At 51.3% G+C, this 17,769-nt stretch overlaps 8 protein-coding genes across 8 annotated transcripts; 3 read left to right on the top strand and 5 right to left on the bottom strand.

Annotated features, from left to right (window-relative positions):
* Window positions 1-35: 35 nt before the first annotated feature.
* EDD37DRAFT_635781 (ubiquitin thiolesterase) lies at window positions 36-5,328 on the bottom strand. The gene is made up of 9 exons (XM_062816935.1): window positions 4,834-5,328; window positions 4,017-4,777; window positions 3,757-3,964; window positions 3,657-3,711; window positions 3,222-3,610; window positions 3,082-3,170; window positions 2,496-3,033; window positions 1,002-2,450; window positions 36-951 (listed from the first exon to the last, which is right to left on the bottom strand). The coding sequence occupies exons 1-9, from the start codon at window positions 4,886-4,888 to the stop codon at window positions 380-382; spliced, it is 4,116 nt and encodes a 1,371-aa protein (XP_062668624.1). The 5' UTR covers window positions 4,889-5,328; the 3' UTR covers window positions 36-379.
* A 1,197-nt stretch (window positions 5,329-6,525) lies between these two features.
* Window positions 6,526-7,469, top strand: EDD37DRAFT_489157 (uncharacterized protein). Its single transcript, XM_062813317.1, has one exon. The coding sequence runs from the start codon at window positions 6,782-6,784 to the stop codon at window positions 7,382-7,384; it is 603 nt and encodes a 200-aa protein (XP_062668625.1). The 5' UTR covers window positions 6,526-6,781; the 3' UTR covers window positions 7,385-7,469.
* Window positions 7,470-7,581: 112 nt separating this feature from the next.
* On the bottom strand, window positions 7,582-9,261 carry EDD37DRAFT_566511 (putative amino acid permease; the record flags this gene model as incomplete). Its single annotated transcript, XM_062814100.1, has 1 exon — window positions 7,582-9,261. One exon carries the CDS (start codon window positions 9,259-9,261, stop codon window positions 7,582-7,584), a length of 1,680 nt encoding a protein of 559 aa, XP_062668626.1.
* A 668-nt stretch (window positions 9,262-9,929) lies between these two features.
* EDD37DRAFT_652000 (DNA-directed RNA polymerase) lies at window positions 9,930-11,080 on the bottom strand (the record flags this gene model as incomplete). Its single annotated transcript, XM_062818417.1, has 5 exons — window positions 9,930-10,112; window positions 10,166-10,275; window positions 10,327-10,385; window positions 10,508-10,819; window positions 10,935-11,080. The coding sequence occupies 5 exons, from the start codon at window positions 11,078-11,080 to the stop codon at window positions 9,930-9,932; spliced, it is 810 nt and encodes a 269-aa protein (XP_062668627.1).
* EDD37DRAFT_488996 (uncharacterized protein) lies at window positions 10,808-12,232 on the bottom strand. The gene is made up of 2 exons (XM_062813316.1): window positions 10,935-12,232; window positions 10,808-10,819 (listed from the first exon to the last, which is right to left on the bottom strand). Exon 1 carries the CDS (start codon window positions 11,960-11,962, stop codon window positions 11,105-11,107), a length of 858 nt encoding a protein of 285 aa, XP_062668628.1. The 5' UTR covers window positions 11,963-12,232; the 3' UTR covers window positions 10,808-10,819; window positions 10,935-11,104.
* On the top strand, window positions 12,233-13,721 carry EDD37DRAFT_488878 (oxidoreductase 2-nitropropane dioxygenase). Its single transcript, XM_062813314.1, has one exon. It carries the CDS (start codon window positions 12,503-12,505, stop codon window positions 13,559-13,561), a length of 1,059 nt encoding a protein of 352 aa, XP_062668629.1. The 5' UTR covers window positions 12,233-12,502; the 3' UTR covers window positions 13,562-13,721.
* EDD37DRAFT_488816 (U6 snRNA-associated Sm-like protein LSm5) lies at window positions 13,719-14,764 on the bottom strand. The gene is made up of 6 exons (XM_062813313.1): window positions 14,487-14,764; window positions 14,382-14,438; window positions 14,266-14,304; window positions 14,151-14,178; window positions 14,033-14,096; window positions 13,719-13,917 (listed from the first exon to the last, which is right to left on the bottom strand). Exons 1-6 carry the CDS (start codon window positions 14,509-14,511, stop codon window positions 13,876-13,878), a joined length of 255 nt encoding a protein of 84 aa, XP_062668630.1. The 5' UTR covers window positions 14,512-14,764; the 3' UTR covers window positions 13,719-13,875.
* A 376-nt stretch (window positions 14,765-15,140) lies between these two features.
* Window positions 15,141-17,687, top strand: EDD37DRAFT_635799 (ANTH domain-containing protein). The gene is made up of 5 exons (XM_062816936.1): window positions 15,141-15,611; window positions 15,663-15,900; window positions 15,950-16,140; window positions 16,190-16,304; window positions 16,352-17,687. Exons 1-5 carry the CDS (start codon window positions 15,576-15,578, stop codon window positions 17,587-17,589), a joined length of 1,818 nt encoding a protein of 605 aa, XP_062668631.1. The 5' UTR covers window positions 15,141-15,575; the 3' UTR covers window positions 17,590-17,687.
* Window positions 17,688-17,769: the final 82 nt, after the last annotated feature.

Consider the following 17,769-nt stretch of genomic DNA (forward strand, 5'->3'; position numbering starts at 1 on the left):
AGCGATGAAGTGAACAAAAGCAACAACAGTATCTCTTGTAACAGTCCTTTTATTCCCTCGCTGTCTGGTTGCTATGCTGGAATTAATCGACTGAATCCATCCATCCATCCAGTCCAATAGGCTGAGAAGGACTAGGAAAAGAATATTGTGTGAGAATGTAACGACCCTTCCGCAAAAAGCCAAACGCATGCCAGAGTTCAGGTCCTGTGAGATTCATTGAACCAAACATCTGGACAAGGCAGAATACTCATGTCCAGCCGGAGCTACCAGTGCTTCGAGCGTGGAAGCTACTGCCCCCACTGACAGGGTATGCTTTCCATTCCGTTGGTCGAAGAAGAGGTGTCAGAGTAGTGGTTCGAGTCTCATGCACGCTTCCTCATCACCAATTGACTGGTCTGTCGGGAATAATCAGCTCGCTGTTGTCCCAGTCGCCTTCCTTCTTGGCACCTGACTGTGTTTCGGGGTGGGAAATGTCCAGGTCATATGGGTATGGGTCAGGGGCAGTAGTGGTCTGGGCCTGCTCACCGCCATTGACGTACTCCAGCATTTCCACGTCTCCCTTGGGCGGCATCTCACTCATTTGGTTTCGTGCGGGTACTGGAGGCGGTGCGTCGGGTGGCGGGTAGACGATGTCGCGCTTGACAGTTTCGGCCAGGTCGTCGATGCGGTCTGCTTGGATGTAGATTAGGAGGTAAGGGTTCGGCGGCGGACCCCATTGATCCTGCGTCGGCTTGCCGAAGATTTCGTTACGGTTCTGCACGACGCTCACGCGATCGTCGTTGTATTTGCGCCAGACTTCTTTCTTGTGGTCAAATATGTACACCCAGTAATGGCCGCCTGCTGCACCGCCACGGTGGAAGAAGGCGGCGTGTAATCGGTATGGATGTTTGCGCATATCTACGAATGCTTCCTTGATTTGTTGGTTGAGATGATCCATTCGCGACTTGATACCTGCTTCAAAGTTAGACAAAGAAGGAGGATAAAATGGTGGTGGATTGTACCTTCAAGTTCCGCTCGGGCGTTCTCGGCCATAACTCCAAGATCTGCGACAACGGTAGGATTGACGCTGAGATCTTCCGACACAGAATCGCTTGATACTTCAGCTAGGTATTCTAGGACAAGCTTCGCATCTTCCAGGAGGCCTGGAACATCTTTCGATGTGCCCTGTATCACGTCAGTTGTAAACATGATAGCATTGTTCGGTTGCCTTACGTGCTTCTCCTCCAGAAAAGTTCTCCGCACAGAGAGTGCTGCGAGTTCCTTCTTCATCTCCCAAGTTTGCTGCCGCCGGTGCATCAGGTCCGAATCGCTGGCGCTCTCGAGATATCGGTCCATGTAAATGGTCTCGGGGACGTCCACATGGTAGTTGAGCTTTTCTTGGCGCTTTGCTTCTTGGTTCCAGGCTACTCGGTCTAGGGCAATGGTAAGAACAGGTGGCAGACGAGCAACGGAAGTGTAAGCTTTTGTCCCATCCTGGGCGTCCTGGAGATCATACTCGTTGTCCATTGCGGCATACACATCAGGGGGTTGATGGTATACTCGGGTAATGATATTGAGAAAGGGCACAGTCGGGGACGGTCCCTTTTCTGGTTGGACATGTACAACCTGTTGCCCGAAGAAAAGATCATGCACCTCGTCGTACTGCTCGCCAGACTTATCATAGCCTCTGGGTCGCATTGCACAGGACAGCTGGATGATGCAGTGATTCATAACCTCGGTGACATCCTGCTGACGTGCATACTCTTCCAGAGTGGTGGTCGGAGTCTGATTCGGCTTTCTGGGTGGCACTGGAGGCGGTTTTCCAGGAGGAGGTTCGTACTTCACTGGCTCTGGTTCCGTGTTCACCTCCAGTGGTACGGCAGACAGCTCATTTGCCCCAGCCTGTGCGTTCAACTTGGAAGGTGATGCTGGTGCCAGAGGCTCCACGTTGTGAGGTAGGCTGGTCGTGACCGACGGTGACGGCTTGATCGGGGACAGATTCTCCTTGTCATCCGATACGGGTTGCTGCTGCCCTTCGCTCGGATTTTCGAGCAAGACCTGGTCGCTGTCTGGCTTGGAAACCAGCGTAGCTTCACTGGAGTTGTCGTTCATCGTAATGTCCTCCACGTCTGGCTCGATATTGTCGTTGTTGTCTTTCCTCTTGCTCTCCGGTTCCTCGAACCGAACAAGAGGATCAAAGAATTTGTTATCGCCTTCTGTCGGAGACTGCACTATAACATCATCCGTTACTCTGACCCTCTCGTGCTCGGCTAGAGTCAGCGGTCCGAGCATTGGTATGCTATCTATGTGGCCTAAACTTGGTCGATCGGTCATGAGAGTAGATCTTCGACGCATTCTTTCTTTCACACTTTCGGTCTCGAGCGTTAGGCGTGCGAGCTCCTGTTCAGGCTTTATCGAGGATTGTGGTGTTTCTATCATGCCGCGAAAGAGTGACGCCAACCTGTCAACAACTTGAAAAGTAAGAAACATGCACCAGTCGGCTTTGAGTCACTTACATTTTTGAGCGGTCTGAACCTCTTTAAGACTGACTTTCCGCTGCCCTACTCTCTTTTGCTCCATGCTTTCCGGATCCAGGGTCATTCGGTACTGGTCAAAATCGAGAACCACTTTCCGCAGCTCAGTCATGGTGAAGAGGACCTGCAAGAGGCTGTTGAGATAGCAAGTGTTCCCGATGTTCTCCAGCCCAACAGGTTCGCCTTCTGTGGCCGCGGGAGGCTGTGGGGCCCGGCTTTGTAGATGGTCCAGCAATTGAGTACTATTCCTGCCGCTGGCGATGGCAGCGAGTGCCTTGTTGTAATATTCGACACTTGCTGGATTCTCTTCCACTGCCATATTGTATTGCAGCATAATCATTTCGTCATCAATCTCGCGGTTTTGGATTTGCAGGGCTTGATAGCCCTCCGCGGGATCCATCTGTGTTTCGGCTGAGAAGCCGGAATCAATCCAGGTGGACAGAAGACTGCTTTTTCGATGCTGAGCTATTAAGCGGACGGCCTGGATTGCTTGCTGCTCCAGGGCTTTGTTCTCGCTTGTCTGTTATGAAGATTAGCAAAGCTTGCTCAGGAGCGCAGCCCAACGTACCTTGGCAGTAAAGGCAGCCTGAATAAATTCGTCTTCCGTGCTTGCATCCACACCGAGGAAAATAAGGGCTTGCTCGTAGCTGTCCATGACTGGGAAGCATTGTTAGTAACGGACGCGACACTTCAGATCAATCCACCCACTGTTCTGTGCTGTATCCATGACGAGCTTGCTGTTTCGGTGAACACCGATAATGCGCAAGTATTCACGTAAATCATGCTCCTGGCCAGGTGAATCTGCTAGCGTCGCCATGAATGTACCAATAATGTCTTCATCATTCACCGCACCCTCACGTCCACTCAACTGAAAAGTCTTGTAGGCCTTCTCCAGCGTCTCCGAGTCGAATCGGCCTTTTGAGGTTTCAATGACAACCTCAGTCTCAAGGACATCGCTTTGACGGTCGTTTGAGACATATCGCAGGTGGCTCAAGTATATGGGCGCATTCTGAGGATCGGTCTCCACTTGCCAGTGGTACGCTTTCACAATCAGGTGGTCGGCCAGATCCCGTGGACATCCTAGAGCAATGAATGGTCTGGGCGAATGTCAGCGCTATCTTGTTGACAAAAGAATGATCTTACGCAGTCCTCATCTCAGGCGAAGGCTTCGCAGCGCGACTTGATGGATCAGAATCATCTGTGGTTGTCAGCAAGGATCCCAGGGAGATACAAACACACTCACAATCTTGACAGCCAAGGATCCGAGAGAGCTCTCGTTCGGCAGGCACAGGTGGTGAAATATCTGGGAGCTGTTGTCGTTCCTCGGAAGATAGTGACAGCAGTAAAGACAAGATCTCATTTTCAGCATTGTCCAGCCAGATGTTGACAGGACTCTGGAATGGTTGACTGTCCTCAAGGACTGGTTGAGGAACTCTCCAATATTCACCTGGCTGCGCGCGAAGTGAGTCAGCGCAATTCATTGAGCAGATTCGTCCTGCTTACCACCAGCTGGAAACCCAGATGCTCAAGCACATCCTTACAAGCATTTCCTTCCGGTCCAAAGCGGACGATGAATCTTCTGTTGGAAAGGTTTATTGATCTGTACTTCACATCTTCACGCGCCTTCCACGAATTCTTGATGTACGCACGAAGATCGGTCAAGACATCAACTGGCCCTGGGTGTTTCATTCCTTCTGTGTTTCCTTCTCTTTCCCGAAATGCATCCTTTGTCCTCTGCTGGAGGAGATCGGCATCCACCAGCGTCCGCACATCGCTAGGCCGCAGCACCGGAGGGCTGAGGCGAACCGTGACGGTAGCAGAACAGGTCTTTGACGAGCATTTGTAAGTATAAACCTCATCTCTTGACTCGGGATTCTGCCGTAGCCAGGCATTGCGCTCCAACGGCTCTTGGTACTCAGATCGCACCAAATGGTGTAGGGGATGGTCATCATTGGGGCACGGTGGCTCCTGGAACCTTATGGTGTAGTCCACTTTGACCTGAAGGTGTAGACGACATACTTGACAGAATGCTGCAACCGTCCATATTGTCTGAGGTCCAGGTCTTTCATCCAATACTGCGGGGTTTGACTGTTTCGGCTTCAGTCCGAATTTGTGTCTGCAGCTCGTGAGAGGGATCAAGTCTCCGAGGTACTGCGTCTGAATGAAACGGAGCGGCGAGTCAGCTAAGAGGTTTGGACCGTCCTGTGGCTGTTGCCATGGTTCGTACAGTGACAGGTCCTCGTGGAGGGCCGGGGCGGTTCGACCTGTCAATTCTCGTCATCAACTGTTCATGTCCAGGGTATTCATCGTCTTCACAAACCAGATCCCTTGATCGGCGCAATGAAGGACCGTATATTGCCTTGCACGCCGGCCATGCAAGACGGTCTCGGATTGAAGTGCCAGCTTTAGGAGCCAGCAGAGGCGATTTGGACAGATGGTCGCTGAGCGTGTGTAATGTGGAATCTATTTTCTAGGACCATGCGTGGCAGGTAATGGGATTGAATTACTGGGACAGTTGGGCTTTGGTAGTAGATGAACGTCGCTCAATGCCCAGGATGTCGCCGACTCTATGATCCGGGGGCAGCCTACTGCCGGGTGGACAGCACGAGCGTGTCAATTGGGAATTCGGTATGTACAATCGTGGCGTTGGCCAGAAAGCAACAGTAGAAAATGAGCAGCGTTGACTCTGGGCAGTGTTTCCTATTGTTACGAATTCATGGCGGCCTTCCGCAGCTTAAGATCTCCATGCTATGCCATCATCCCAAGCACGCGCCTGTCATTTGAACTTCAATAGTTGCCAAGGTCTGGGGATGCCTCACGTGACGTTGGTCGGTCGAGGTTGTTGTCTGACGGGGCGTACATCAACGGTGTAAGTTCATGGTCAGCAATCTCACGACGGCGCGTACGTGGCTCCAAGCCTAATAGAACTATACGGTAGAGCTGACGACTTTCCGGCTGTCAAGAGCTGATGCTGTATCGTTGTGTGCGAAGAAGTCCGCCACAACAAGAAAGAATGGTATTCAGACAGTGCCACTTTTACTGGAAACAGCCTTGAGGTCTCGAGGCTGGAAAACTGATCCGTTCCTGACACAACAACCGCCGTTCCGAAAGGTCAAACTGCGTTGAAATCCTGACAAAATTGACGACCTCCAGCTCACCTAATAGGTCTCCCAGTTTTCTTCTTTTCTGTTGCAACTCTCGCGACGTGTGAAAATCTCTGTTAACCGCTCTCAAACAGCACCTCCCGGAGACGTTAGATGTCCTTATTCTGTACCAGCGATGTCTGCAACATTATTCCATGGATCCTCCAGACTGGATCATCGCTGAGCTACTCTCGCTCAAGGATGCCTACTCGTTGGAAGCACAATGGCACAGAAGTCTCGGACAAACGTTCCTCCTGAGACCAATACATTGTTGGCAATTCCGACCGACTTCGAACGCCAATTTTGCCAACCATATCAGGGTATCAATCCCTCTTAGTAGGTCGATGCGGCATATGCTTGTTTGCAGCATACAGCAGAATTCGTTTTGTTTTCAACTCCTCACCTGTTCCCCATTCGCAAGCCGGGTATGCTTGTCAATGGCGCCGCAAAAAGTCCAAAGGATACAAATTCCCTCCTCATTCGAGAGACCTTGCCAGAACAGTACGCTGCAGTTGTCCGATTACGATCCAAGGCCTGATTTCAGCCAGCTACTCAAGCATTCCCGTGGCTCGCGCTACGAGAAACCATTGTTGGAACTACACCGCTCAGTTAGCATGCGTACCAAGTCCCCGAGCTTTGGTACCAGACAATTCGCAAAGCCCATTTTCTCCCACATCACCTTTGCCACCTCGCCCTAGGATGAAGTACCTTTACCTTGGCATGGTACCCGTTTAGGGTCGTGGCCCCGACTATAAATTGAGCCATTTCTCTCACGCGACTTCGAATTCAACCACACCCACGCGCCTGAGTTCTCTCGAGGAAAAAACGTTTCGGAAAATGCACATCACCACAACACTGCGATAGTCCAGGGATCCAATCTTGAACGGTGCTACCTGTTGACAGCAACTATCGCTTCGTTCACCTGGCATAGTGTCGCGCCTCACATCATAATCGACATTGACAGCACAGCAGTTGTTGTCGGCGCAGACCTAAAATTGGATTCAGCTCCTGAGATTCAACTGCAGACGAGCGGAGCCCCTCACAGTAAACAAGCCCAAGTTACGTCAAGGGCTCGATCGGATACTTTCACTGAAGTTGGGGTTTTGGCGGGCTGCAGTTTGCGCGATGGGACCATGGATGCTAGGACTAACTTTTCTCTGCTGGGCTTCGATGTATCATACCGCAAGTGCTTCTGAAACAGCAGAATCCTGCCCAATGACGGTCTACTCACACCCTGATTATGACTGCAAACGTTTCACTTGTGAGGCGGACTGGCCATCCGAGTCCCACAACTACGAGGGACCAAGTTTCGATAGCCTTCGATACCTCCTCCAACCCCGAAGTATTCTTGCTACCAATAAAGCCTTAGTGGTCTCCCACAACGATACCGATGGGACTTTCATGACATCTCTCACGTCTCTTGGTGATGGTGACCATGGGAGCTTTGCGGAATGGCAGGCAGCACACAGTAAGAGGGGTCTATCCAACACCCCTCTCACGCGCCCGCGACGTCGGGATCCAAACCAGCAATGTTGCGTGCCTACATGGGAGTGCTGGGCATTTTTGCAGTACCAGGTCAGCGGTCCTTCCGGGTTGCAGAACCTCACCGACTGGAAGAAAACTATGTGTTGCATAGTGGAATTTATGACGCCAAAGCCTTTCTGCCAGAACCCGCCGGCAGCGTGGCCACTTACTTGTCTGGAGCCACCTACTTGCAGCTACAATTGAGAAAGTCTGACCCACTATTGCTCTTCAGTCAGATATTGTACGCTCTGCCTCTCTTGGTTACTGCATTGTTACGTGTACCAACCAATCAGGCTGACCGAGTCGCACCTTATGTGCGCCTCTTACGCTCCAAACCCCTTACGAGTTGAACGTACAGTATTCTAGTCAATCAATGCTTTTGCGATCGTCAGATAGCATAATCACAGGAACAACCACATCCCTAATCTCTTCAACCTTCCAAGCCACGTCTTGTCCTCGCCAGCTTTCAGACCCCATCTCTTCGTCCGGGAACCCACGCCGTCCACTGCAGCCGCATTCTCATCGAGGTCCAGTTTGTGCTCAGGATGCAGGTCATACCGGTCTGTGACAAAATCCATCTCGTTCAGATGAACGAAACGAGTGCGCTTGATGAGCTTCCACGCCACAATCATGACAATCATAACCGGTATTTCGATATAGTAGGAGACGAAATCAACGCCGCTGAATGTCGGACTGAAACAGGACCAGCCCTGGACCAGGACGAGAACACAATTGAGGCCAACCGCAAGGATAGGACCAACAGGATATGTCCAGTTCTTGAAAGGAAGCAAGTGATCGAGACCTTGGGCTTTGATGCCGGCCCTGAACCGTAACGACGCAAGACCGATGCATATCCAGGATAACTGATTCGAGACGCCGACGATGTTCTGCAGCCACGACCACAGCTGTCCGGCTCCAATGTAACTTGCTCCAAAACACAGACCACTGATAGTCGAGGTAGACAGTACTGCCACCCAGGGCACTTGGAACCGGTTGAGGCGGCCGAAGACCTTGGGGGCGTAGCCGTCCACAGCGAGCGTATACATTAGTCTCGACCCAGCGAACAAGGCATGGTTGGCCGCCGAGATGACACTGGTCAGGATCACTGCGTTGATGAAGCTACCGGCCACAGCGCTGCCGGCTTCGGTGAATACGATGGTGAAAGGACTGGTGCTGGTGTTCTTCTCGCTCAGGTTGGGATAGTTGTACGGCACGTTCAGGCCAATCAACAGGATGGACAAAATGTAGAAGAGCAAGATGCGCCAGAAGACATTACGCACGACCCGCGGCAGGTTCTTCGCAGGGTTCTTCGTCTCTCCTGCGGTGACGGCGATCGATTCGGTGCCTCCGTATGCGAACGAAGCCGTCACGAAGACCGAGGCAAAACCTCCGATGCCGCCGACAAAGGGTGCGTCGCCGATATGCCAGTACTGGCCGCCAATGTATTTGTGGTCTCGATTGCCGCCGCAGTTGACAACGATGCCAATGATGATGAAGATGATGATCGTGATGACTTTGAGCAGGCTGAGCCAATATTCGACCTCTCCATAGACTCTGACAGACAGGAGATTCAACCCGATGACCACCAGCAGGAAAATCAAGCTGATAGCCCAGCCGGGGAAGTTGTCGGTCCAAAATTGCAGCAACAGCTGAAGCGCAATGATGTCCGAAGCTGTAGACACCGCGTCGTTGAACCAGTAATTCCAGGTGAGAGCAAACCCTAACGAATCGTCGACGAAACGACCTGCATATGTGCAGAAAGAGCCAGCGACAGGTATGAAAGCGGCCATTTCTCCCAAGCTGAGCATAGTCACGAAAACGATGGCTCCAACGATCGCATAGGCGATCAAGGTCGATGCAGGACCACCTGTGGCCAGGGATTTTCCAGTACCTAGAAAAAGACCTGTACCGATTGTACCTCCGATGGCAATCATCTGCACCTGTCGAGCTGACAGGCGGCGGGCAAGTCTGTCGCCACGGATATTCCCTGTTTCGTAGGCGTCGATAGGTTCGCCTGGTAGATCCAGAACGCCCTTCGGCGTCTGTGTTTTTTGATCCTCGACATCATGGATCGACGACATGGTGAGTACTAAGAAGAGATCGGCGAGACGAGCATCAATTTCGAGGGTTTGGAGAGTGTGAGACCTCCCTTGACATGCATCTTGCGATGCAAACGCCCACCCATATGTAGTGCTTACAGCATGGAGAGTGGCATGACAACGCCATGATGTTATCGAATCCATCAAGTGAATTGACCTTGACGTTGACTTACATTGTAGTATTCCTTGACAAACGCATTGACAGAGCACGCAGCTTTTCAGTCGTGCGGTTCAATTAGAGGTCGCGGAGATGGCGTGCGATGGCGAAAGCCCCACGAGGCTAATATGCCAGGAAAAGGTTGACACACAATTGCGTCTAGCAGAAAACCAGTCTTCACAGGGCGCCCGCCACGCGTGTATGCGTGATATCAGGCAACGACACGGAGCATTCAAGAAGGCAAAGATGAAATTTGGGTGCCAGTCAATCGCAACCAAACAAGGTCAGTATGCCCATGATGCTGTTTTGTGCGGGTCCGCTACACCACTCCTTGTGCGATGCAATCCTGGTGCCAACCCCTACAAATATTGCTGTCTTCCATAGAACGCCGAAACTCCCGCCCTTTCTAGTGGTAGTCGTACAGGGTATTGCCCAAGTAGTAACGCGTGATCATCACGTCCTCTTCATCTCCCCATGATGTAGCTGAGACCAATCATATTCCGTTCTGTGCACCTCCAACCATCTTTCTCAGTTCGTACTCGCGGGTGAAGTTGGTCTTAAGAGCGTTCAGGTCTTGAATGATGTCCTTGGAGCTGGCCAAGACTGCTTCTTTGGGTGTAATCTCGCCGTCAGTCTGGACTCGGAGCTCGAACTTGGCGAATAGTGGATGGGGGATCTTGGTCAATTAGCAACAAGGCTAGCAGTATACAGGTGTGGTGCACGACTTACGCGGTATGCTGCAAAGGTGACGTGGCTGTTCTTCAAGAGCTTGTCGCGAAGCAGATTGGCGAGAGTGTGGTCTTCCTTGTTGAAGGTGAAAATGGTAGTGTTTGGAGTTCCTAGTCAAGGGCATTAGCAAGAGTAGGTTTGGCTTGCATCAATCTGCTCACGAGTATCAATTTTCTCTTCGATCTTCTTCTCACCCTCTCCCAGAATGAAAGCCTCGGTACTGTTCCCATGTTAGCTGAGTGTCAGGCTCATCACCAGCAATACGAGACGGGGTTGGGTGGATGGAGGAGATGATCCTGAAGAGAGGTGGCTCGGTCCCGTCATGTCCAGAGTGTAGCGCACCGTTCCAGTTCGTTAAGAGCGTTGTGGTCGATCGCAGGCCCGTTGTAACGCTGATGAGAGATATGGTACCTCCATCCATCTCCATCCAAGGGAAGGCCACGAGGACCAGAGCCAGCATAGGTATCTCCTGGTATTGGATCGCGTTCCGCTGGTGCTGGGGATTTGCAGTTCAGAGAAGGTATTCCAGGGCCAGCAGGTACAACGGAGTCGACAACAACGTCGGCCATCAGACTGCGGTCATCAGGCTCGCTGCGTGCAGGTTGTGTGGATTTTGCCATGTCGGACAGTGAGTTGCTCTCATGAGGTCCGTTGCTAGATGATTGTGTGAATAAAGTCACTTCGTCCGGCGGCCTTGCCTGGTCCCTTGTATTCCACAGATTCCATGGATTTTCCGGTAAAGGAGCGGCCGCTAGGAAGGAAGACTCACGAGTCAGGTTTGTTGACGGTGGTATCGTTGACGGAAGTGTTTTGGTTTCCAGAGTACTTGCTCTTACTCGGGTGGGTTGGCCATTCTCCTTCTGAGAGACGTCGTAGACCGCCGGTCGTGGGTGAAGATGCCGAGTTGTCTGACATAACTGACAACGGATTGTAATATTCTTACAAGATATTGTTGCATCCCAGTAGAATTGACAGAGGAGAGGATCGAAGATGGTAACTTGTTGCAGCTGAGGGAAGTGAGGCAGTTGCAGCGACACGCCAAGCCACAGGCGGTGGTGAACGTTGGGCATTCACTCCAGAACAAAGAAGTCGGCAGCCAGCATGGGATCCGCAGCACCTCACATTCTCCTGAAGTCCCGACAGTTGCCATCCAAGTTTTAAAGACTTCAATAAGGCACTATTCGTCCTGCAGGGATCTCTGGACCATTCTCGTATCTGCCGGCACGCGACCTCATCTTGGAGACCAAGATCCTCTACTCCCATCCCGCCGGACATGCGCTTGAGACAAACAGAAGTGAAAGAGACGTACCGATCGGGGGCGTTAATGCCAGACATGTTTGAGTTATGAGATATCCAAAGAGAAAATAAACAGGTAAGTTCTAAGGTATAACTGCCAGAGCAAATTTCCAAGATCCGTTCAGGAGAGATCCAAATGTGAGTCTGAAGTGTATGGGGTATGAGAAAGAAAATCGAGGTACAGGGAAAGGCTATGTGGTCTTGAGAGGAGACGACAATACCAACGACGGCATGAATAAGGTGGCTATTCAAGAGGTTCTCGAAAGACAAAGTGAGGCTGGAACTGTCACCGCCGCCAAGAGCCACGTGACCTGTATTGTTCTTCGAGTTCAACCTTCCGGCGAGCCTGTTTCCAGCAAAAGTGGCACTGTCTGACAGGGCGTATATCGACGATTTAAGTTCGAAGCCGAGCAGGTTCACAAAACCGAATGGCTTGACGGCAAGACAGAAAGTCCATGTGAAAGAGCGATAACCTTTACCTCCGACAAGAGCTAAAGCCATATTGCTGTGTGCGAAGGACTGCGGACTGACAATAAGGAACGATATCTATTTGAACTCGGGGAGCAACAGTGGTCAGACTGTGCCACTTTTTCTTGGAGCAGGCTCACCGGACGACTGATCCATTTCCTGACACATCAACCGTCCTTCCTTCCGAGAGGTCAAACTGAATTGAGCCGCTTCCGAGGGATTTGTGAAGCTCTGATCGCGTCGATCAGTCAGTGTCTGGCATGTTCCGTCTGGGGTGAACAACTTGCCATCTGCTCCATATTCCTTACACGACTCGGATCAAGATCGGCTGTTTGCTGGGCGCCGCGGTACGTATTCAGAATCGTATTGCGCATCACATATCCTCCACGTTCCAGTCCGCGGAGAACTGGCTATTCGATGTGCGCCTTATGAGTCAATGCTTACGAACATTGCTAAGTACTAAGAAGTACTATGTTTTCCTATAATAAGATCTGCTTCCTGGAAAACTTATTCACGACACCAGTCTCTCCGTGAACAGACTATCTAGTGCTCCGTCTGAGAGAAGTTGCCAAAATGCCAGGAAACACACTTCACGCGGATTATCCCTGGACCAGTCCAGATGCCCCATTTGTGGTGGCTGCACCGATGATGAAGATCACTCTGGGGCGCCTAGCAGTCTCTGTGTCTGCAAATGGAGGCTTGGGCTTCCTGGCGGGTGGCTTCGACTTGTCACCCCTTGCAAAGGACCTTGGAGAAACTGCAGAATTTGCCAAATCTCAAGGCTTGCAGCTTCACGACGGCATACTTCCTATCGGTGTGGGCTTCCAGAACTGGGGCAGTGATTTACAGTTAGCCCTCGCAGCGCTTAAGGAACATCCTGTCGCTGCGGTATGGTTCTTTGCACCGAAGCAGCTCAGCGATCTTCTGGACTGGGCTAAACAGATTCGAGCAGTCAGTGGAGGCAAGACCAAGATATGGGTCCAGATCGGCACCGTAGCCGAAGCCCTCGAGGTTGCTAAGACGACACAGCCCGACGTCATAGTCATTCAGGGTGCAGATTCAGGTGGTCACGGCCTTGCACAGCGCGCAAGTCTCCTCACTCTTCTTCCAGAAGTGATCGATGCCCTGGCCGAGGAGAGGATCGATATCCCTGTGATTGCAGCAGGAGGCATTGTCGACGGCCGAGGTGCAGCGGCTGCATTGACGCTTGGTGCAGCTGGCGTGGCGCTGGGGACAAGGTTCCTGGCATGTTCCGAAGCTGTCATTGCCAAAGGCTACCAGGATCAGGTACTCAGTGTCACAGATGGTGGAGCCAGCACTGTCGGCACCACGATATACGATGTCGTCAGGGGCATCCATGGCTGGCCTCGAGCTTACAATGGCAGAGGTATTGCCAACAGCACGTATCACGACGCGGAGCAGGGAATGAGTGAGGCCGAAAATGTGGAAAAGTACGAAACGGCAGTGCAGCAAGGTGATGCTGGTTGGGGTCCTGAGGGTCGCATGACCACTTATGCAGGTACCGGCGTCGGACTAGTAAGAGAGGTAATGTCCGCAGGGGAAATTGTCAAAAGCGTTCAAAAAGAAGCCGTGCAGACGCTCCAAAGGTCGACGGCCAAGTATGTAAAGTAGATTCTGTTGTCGATCTAGGGACGAAGGTATGTATGCGTAATGCTTGATTTGCGATGAGCTCCGTGGAGTTCAAAGATCCCTTTCTATGAAGGTTCCTTTCCATCTGCTGTTGTTCAAAGCTGGAGTTTTCGCTGGAGAGGTTGCCTCTACAGAGCCGCGAGCCTCTCGCGGCCGTTTTTGGCCGTCCTGTGAATGGCTTCAATCGATTGCGAGATTGACTCATAATATTCGCGCGAGTGCTGTTCCGGCATGCCCTGATCTCGTCCTAATCGGCGAACGGTTGAGTGCACCTCATATTGCATGAGAAGCACCGCTCAAGATGCTGCTGCGACGGGTCCTTCGCCGCCCGGTATCAGCTGCTCATCGAGACGCGAATGTCAGTGTCCGCTTTCCTGAGAGCAACAAGAATGTAGGGGAAGATTGGCGTGCTTCAATGATAAAGAGTATATTTCGCTGTGGCAAGAGACTTACCATGCAAATGTTGTTACCATTGAGAAGAATCTTGGGCAGCTTCGTTTGGGCGCCAGTGTAGTCACTGTGATCTCGTTAGCCTGAAGGTAATTGCAAAGGAAAAAAAAGCTGGAATTACAATTCGATCACATCTTCAAGGACCATATCTGTCGTGGTAAATATTGCTCAGCACAATTCGTCCTTGCCATCCTTGGTATTCCGTATGGGAATTGGAGAATGGATCCTCTACTTACTGACATAGTCATCAAAGCCGAGCAGGGTTCCGGCAAATTCTGTACAGGACGTCAGCACTTCGCACATTGGAGAGTACAGCCTCGTTCCAGAGATTGCGGCAAAAGTTGAGTAGTACCTTTGTCGCCCTTCATGATGACCCACATTCTCGAGCCAACACATTTGTCGATCAGTTCTGCACGATCCATTAGCATTTGAATTCCAGATGAACAGAGTCATATACCTAGAGGCAGGAGTTGCGACGCCATGGTGTGCGAAATGAAAATAAAGATCGAGGGATTGAGTTGATGAAGTTCGTGGGCAAGTAAAGTCAGTCGTTGCGCATCTGTCTTCTTCGCGCTCGCGCTTCGCTCGAGTTGAGAGCTTCGAAGAATCTCGTAGCCGTGCTAATGACCGGTTGAAGAGCCTTGGGAAATTGTGATGGATACAAGACTATTTCATACTTGAAGTCAAGAGGGGGTTTGCAGTACGACTATTGGAAGGCACGGTTGCCGTACACATGCCAAGCAATGGAAAAGAAGTCCCAGATCAAGTCAAGTAGCTTAACGGAAGCATCTATTCAGGCTGGTATCTTGTGGAAAGCTACACTATAGTCTAAGCCTCTCGGAATCATTGCTGGAAGTCCTTTTTAAAGTCCCTTGTTTGTAGGGTATAAACGCTTTTACAAGGAAATGGTCCTTCGTTGCGAATGTAGGCAATTTTACTGGACGGCAATGCGATGGGCATGGAGTTGTGGCACGATTTAGGCGCCATGCATGCTGACGGAGCTGCCTAGATCTTGCAAGCAACGCCTGGGGAGCCGACTGGAGCTCGGACCGATTGCCTGCGCCCCAGCCTCGTTTTGGAGAAATGAGGCTTTGCTTGCACAGCACTTCGTTCACTTCTCGACGTCACACGTTACAAGAGGCCACGTCCCTGTAAGGCTCAAACTGACCACAGACTCAACTTGCATGTGATAGAAGGCAGTTCGGCGGTCCAATTTGATTCATGCCCAGTCGAGTGGTACAAGCATCACACGTCGCACGTTGTCCGGGCCTCCAGACATCCTCATACACAGACCCAATCAATCAGCGTACCCTTACCTTGCCATGCAACTGCAGCTATGATCATGACTGCTCTACTCACCTTTGCCTTATGATGGCAACCTAACCTACTTCGCCACGACCTCCTCTTGCTCCTTGCGAGCCGACCGACACCTACCACTATCTTCGCGCCTAAGTTACGGACCTTTCGGACCGCGACTGTCCTCTGCACTTTCGAACCACACTTGACTTCCGTTTGAGAACCCCGCCCTTCGGCGCAGAGTGCAGGAATGGAGAAACTTGTAAAAGGCGCCACGAAGATAAAGGTGTTTGTTTTCTTACCGTTGACCGTACCTGGGCTAACGTGTGTTCAACAGTTGGCTGCGCCCAAATCGAAGTACATCGAGCCAATCCTGTCTGCCACGAATGGAGGTGACTCTGGTGTCGCCGAGGTCTTTCGCACCTTGCAAATTCGCTTGAGAGATGCAACATGGACTATCGTCTTCAAATCGCTGATCGTGGTGCACCTTATGATCAGAGAGGGACAGCCAGAAGTGACCTTGAGATATATAGCCGATGCACCAAAAAGATTGGCCATTAGTAGCTTCGCAGAAGGTATTACTGCAACGACTCATGCAGGAGCTCGGTGGCTGATACATGGCAGTTCAAACCCAGGGACTTAACATTCGACGCTATTATGAATACCTCATGGAACGGGTTCGAGCCTACCGCGACACCAAGACCGACTATGTCAAGTCAGGAGTGGGCGATATGCGGAGGTTGACTATCGACAGGGGCTTGCTTAGACAAACAGAGATTGTGCAGGACCAGATACAAGCCTTGATTCGGTGCGATGTAAGTGGCAACTCTGGGTTGTGTCGGATGACATATTGACTGTCTGTAGCTGTTAAGCAATCACGATCCGGACAACGAGATCACATTGACAGCCTTTCGTCTCTTGACATTGGACCTGCTTGAACTGTTCAAGGTGATGAACGAGGGCACAATAAATGTTTTGGGTATGCGTGGTCGCCTTGTCGACATCATCATGCTAACTTCGGCGTAGAACATTACTTTGAAATGTCACGTCCAGACGCGGAAAGGGCACTGGAAATCTACAAGACTTTTGGCAAACAGACTGAGCAAGTAGTCCAATATCTCAGTGTTGCTCGGCAGTATGAGACGTCCACACGCCTCGAGGTACCGAAACTTAAACACGCACCAACTACTCTGACGAATTCGTTGGAGGAGTACCTGAACGATCCAGACTTCGAAATGAACAGACGACAATACCTTGCGCAACAAGAAGCCAAAAGGACTGGCAAGCCAGTATCCTCAGCACCAAAGTCAAATCCGTTTGATAAGCCAGCAAACATGACCACGCAGAGTCAACCGCGATCGCAACCAGTGCAGCAGCAACAACCAAAGGGACCAGCTCCCGACCTGATCGACTTTTTCGACTCTATCGAGCGAAATCAGGAATCGATAGCCCAAACGAGCTACAACCCGCAACAGCAATATCAGCAGGGGAATCCGCAAGCTCAGCCGTATCAACAAACCCACATTCCCCAGCAAACAGGCTACAATCCATTTTTGCAACAACAAAACCATTTTCAAAATCAGCAGATGGCTCAACCTGGACCGCTGCAAACAGATTTCACAGGGGCAGGCTTTGGTGGATATGGACCTCAACCTCCGCAACAAACCCAACCACAGGCCCTACAATACCAGTCCACCCTTCCTACGATTCCACAAAACGGTGCGACAGACTTCCAATCACAATCCTTTGGTGCTTCACAACCGCCGCCAATGGCCATACAACCACAGTCGACATCCACAAATCCTTTCCGTCAGTCTATGATGCCGACAGGTTCGACACAAATATCACCTCCTACCAGTGCAGGTCCTAGCCGGCAGTCGACCAATCCTTTTGCGAAGCACAACACTGGAGCAGTGGCTAACAACGGGCCTAACTTTGGCACCGGATTCGAACAGTCATTTTCGCCTAGCCCCATCACTGCTGAGCCCCAGTCCTTCGCTACAAACTCGCCTTTTGCACCTTCTCCACCTGCACTCCAGCCTCAGCGAACTGGCACAAATCCTTTTGCCAAAAATCGACCAGCGAACACTGCATCACCGTTGACGACAAATGTCACAGGCAGCACAAATCCATTCCGGCAAAGCGCTTTTGTTAATCAAGAAACTGGGCAAGGGTGGCAGCACAGTAGTCAAGGGACGTATTCTGGCTACAACGTCAATAACGTAGATACAGTACCAGTCTTTCCAAGGCCGGGACACAACTGATACTATAGCATAATCATATAATGAATTACCGATCCGCTGAAATGGGAACAATTGCCCTGATGGCGTGAATCGAGGGTGATGCGAGGCACCGCACTTCATACAAACCAGTGTCATCCACCTTCAACCGAGTGGCGCGGCACTTTCCGTTTCCCCAGCTTTTGGGGTTTATTTCACTTCCGG

The sequence above is a fragment of the Exophiala viscosa genome (assembly GCF_022695815.1).
Source record: "Exophiala viscosa unplaced genomic scaffold EDD37scaffold_8, whole genome shotgun sequence".
Classification (NCBI taxonomy): domain Eukaryota; kingdom Fungi; phylum Ascomycota; class Eurotiomycetes; order Chaetothyriales; family Herpotrichiellaceae; genus Exophiala; species Exophiala viscosa.

Excerpts from the sequence above, each read along its gene's own strand:
- EDD37DRAFT_635799 (XM_062816936.1), top strand. The coding sequence starts at position 15,576 with ATGGAGAAACTTGTAAAAGGCGCCACGAAGATAAAG. Across the intron at positions 15,612-15,662 it reads AAGGCGCCACGAAGATAAAG|TTGGCTGCGCCCAAATCGAA; the intron begins GTGTTTGTTTTC and ends TGTGTTCAACAG. Across the intron at positions 15,901-15,949 it reads CATTAGTAGCTTCGCAGAAG|TTCAAACCCAGGGACTTAAC; the intron begins GTATTACTGCAA and ends GATACATGGCAG.
- EDD37DRAFT_488816 (XM_062813313.1), bottom strand. The coding sequence starts at position 14,511 with ATGGCGTCGCAACTCCTGCCTCTAG. Across the intron at positions 14,305-14,381 it reads CATCATGAAGGGCGACAAAG|AATTTGCCGGAACCCTGCTC; the intron begins GTACTACTCAAC and ends CGTCCTGTACAG. Across the intron at positions 14,097-14,150 it reads CTTGAAGATGTGATCGAATT|TGACTACACTGGCGCCCAAA; the intron begins GTAATTCCAGCT and ends ACGAGATCACAG.
- EDD37DRAFT_488878 (XM_062813314.1), top strand. The coding sequence starts at position 12,503 with ATGCCAGGAAACACACTTCACGCGGATTATCCCTGGACCAGTCCAGAT.
- EDD37DRAFT_635781 (XM_062816935.1), bottom strand. The coding sequence starts at position 4,888 with ATGGCCGGCGTGCAAGGCAATATACGGTCCTTCATTGCGCCGATCAAG. Across the intron at positions 2,451-2,495 it reads GGTTCAGACCGCTCAAAAAT|TTGTTGACAGGTTGGCGTCA; the intron begins GTAAGTGACTCA and ends TTACTTTTCAAG. Across the intron at positions 952-1,001 it reads CGCCCGAGCGGAACTTGAAG|GTATCAAGTCGCGAATGGAT; the intron begins GTACAATCCACC and ends ACTTTGAAGCAG.
- EDD37DRAFT_489157 (XM_062813317.1), top strand. The coding sequence starts at position 6,782 with ATGGGACCATGGATGCTAGGACTAACTTTTCTCTGCTGGGCTTCGATG.
- EDD37DRAFT_488996 (XM_062813316.1), bottom strand. The coding sequence starts at position 11,962 with ATGGCTTTAGCTCTTGTCGGAGGTAAAGGTTATCGCTCTTTCACATGG.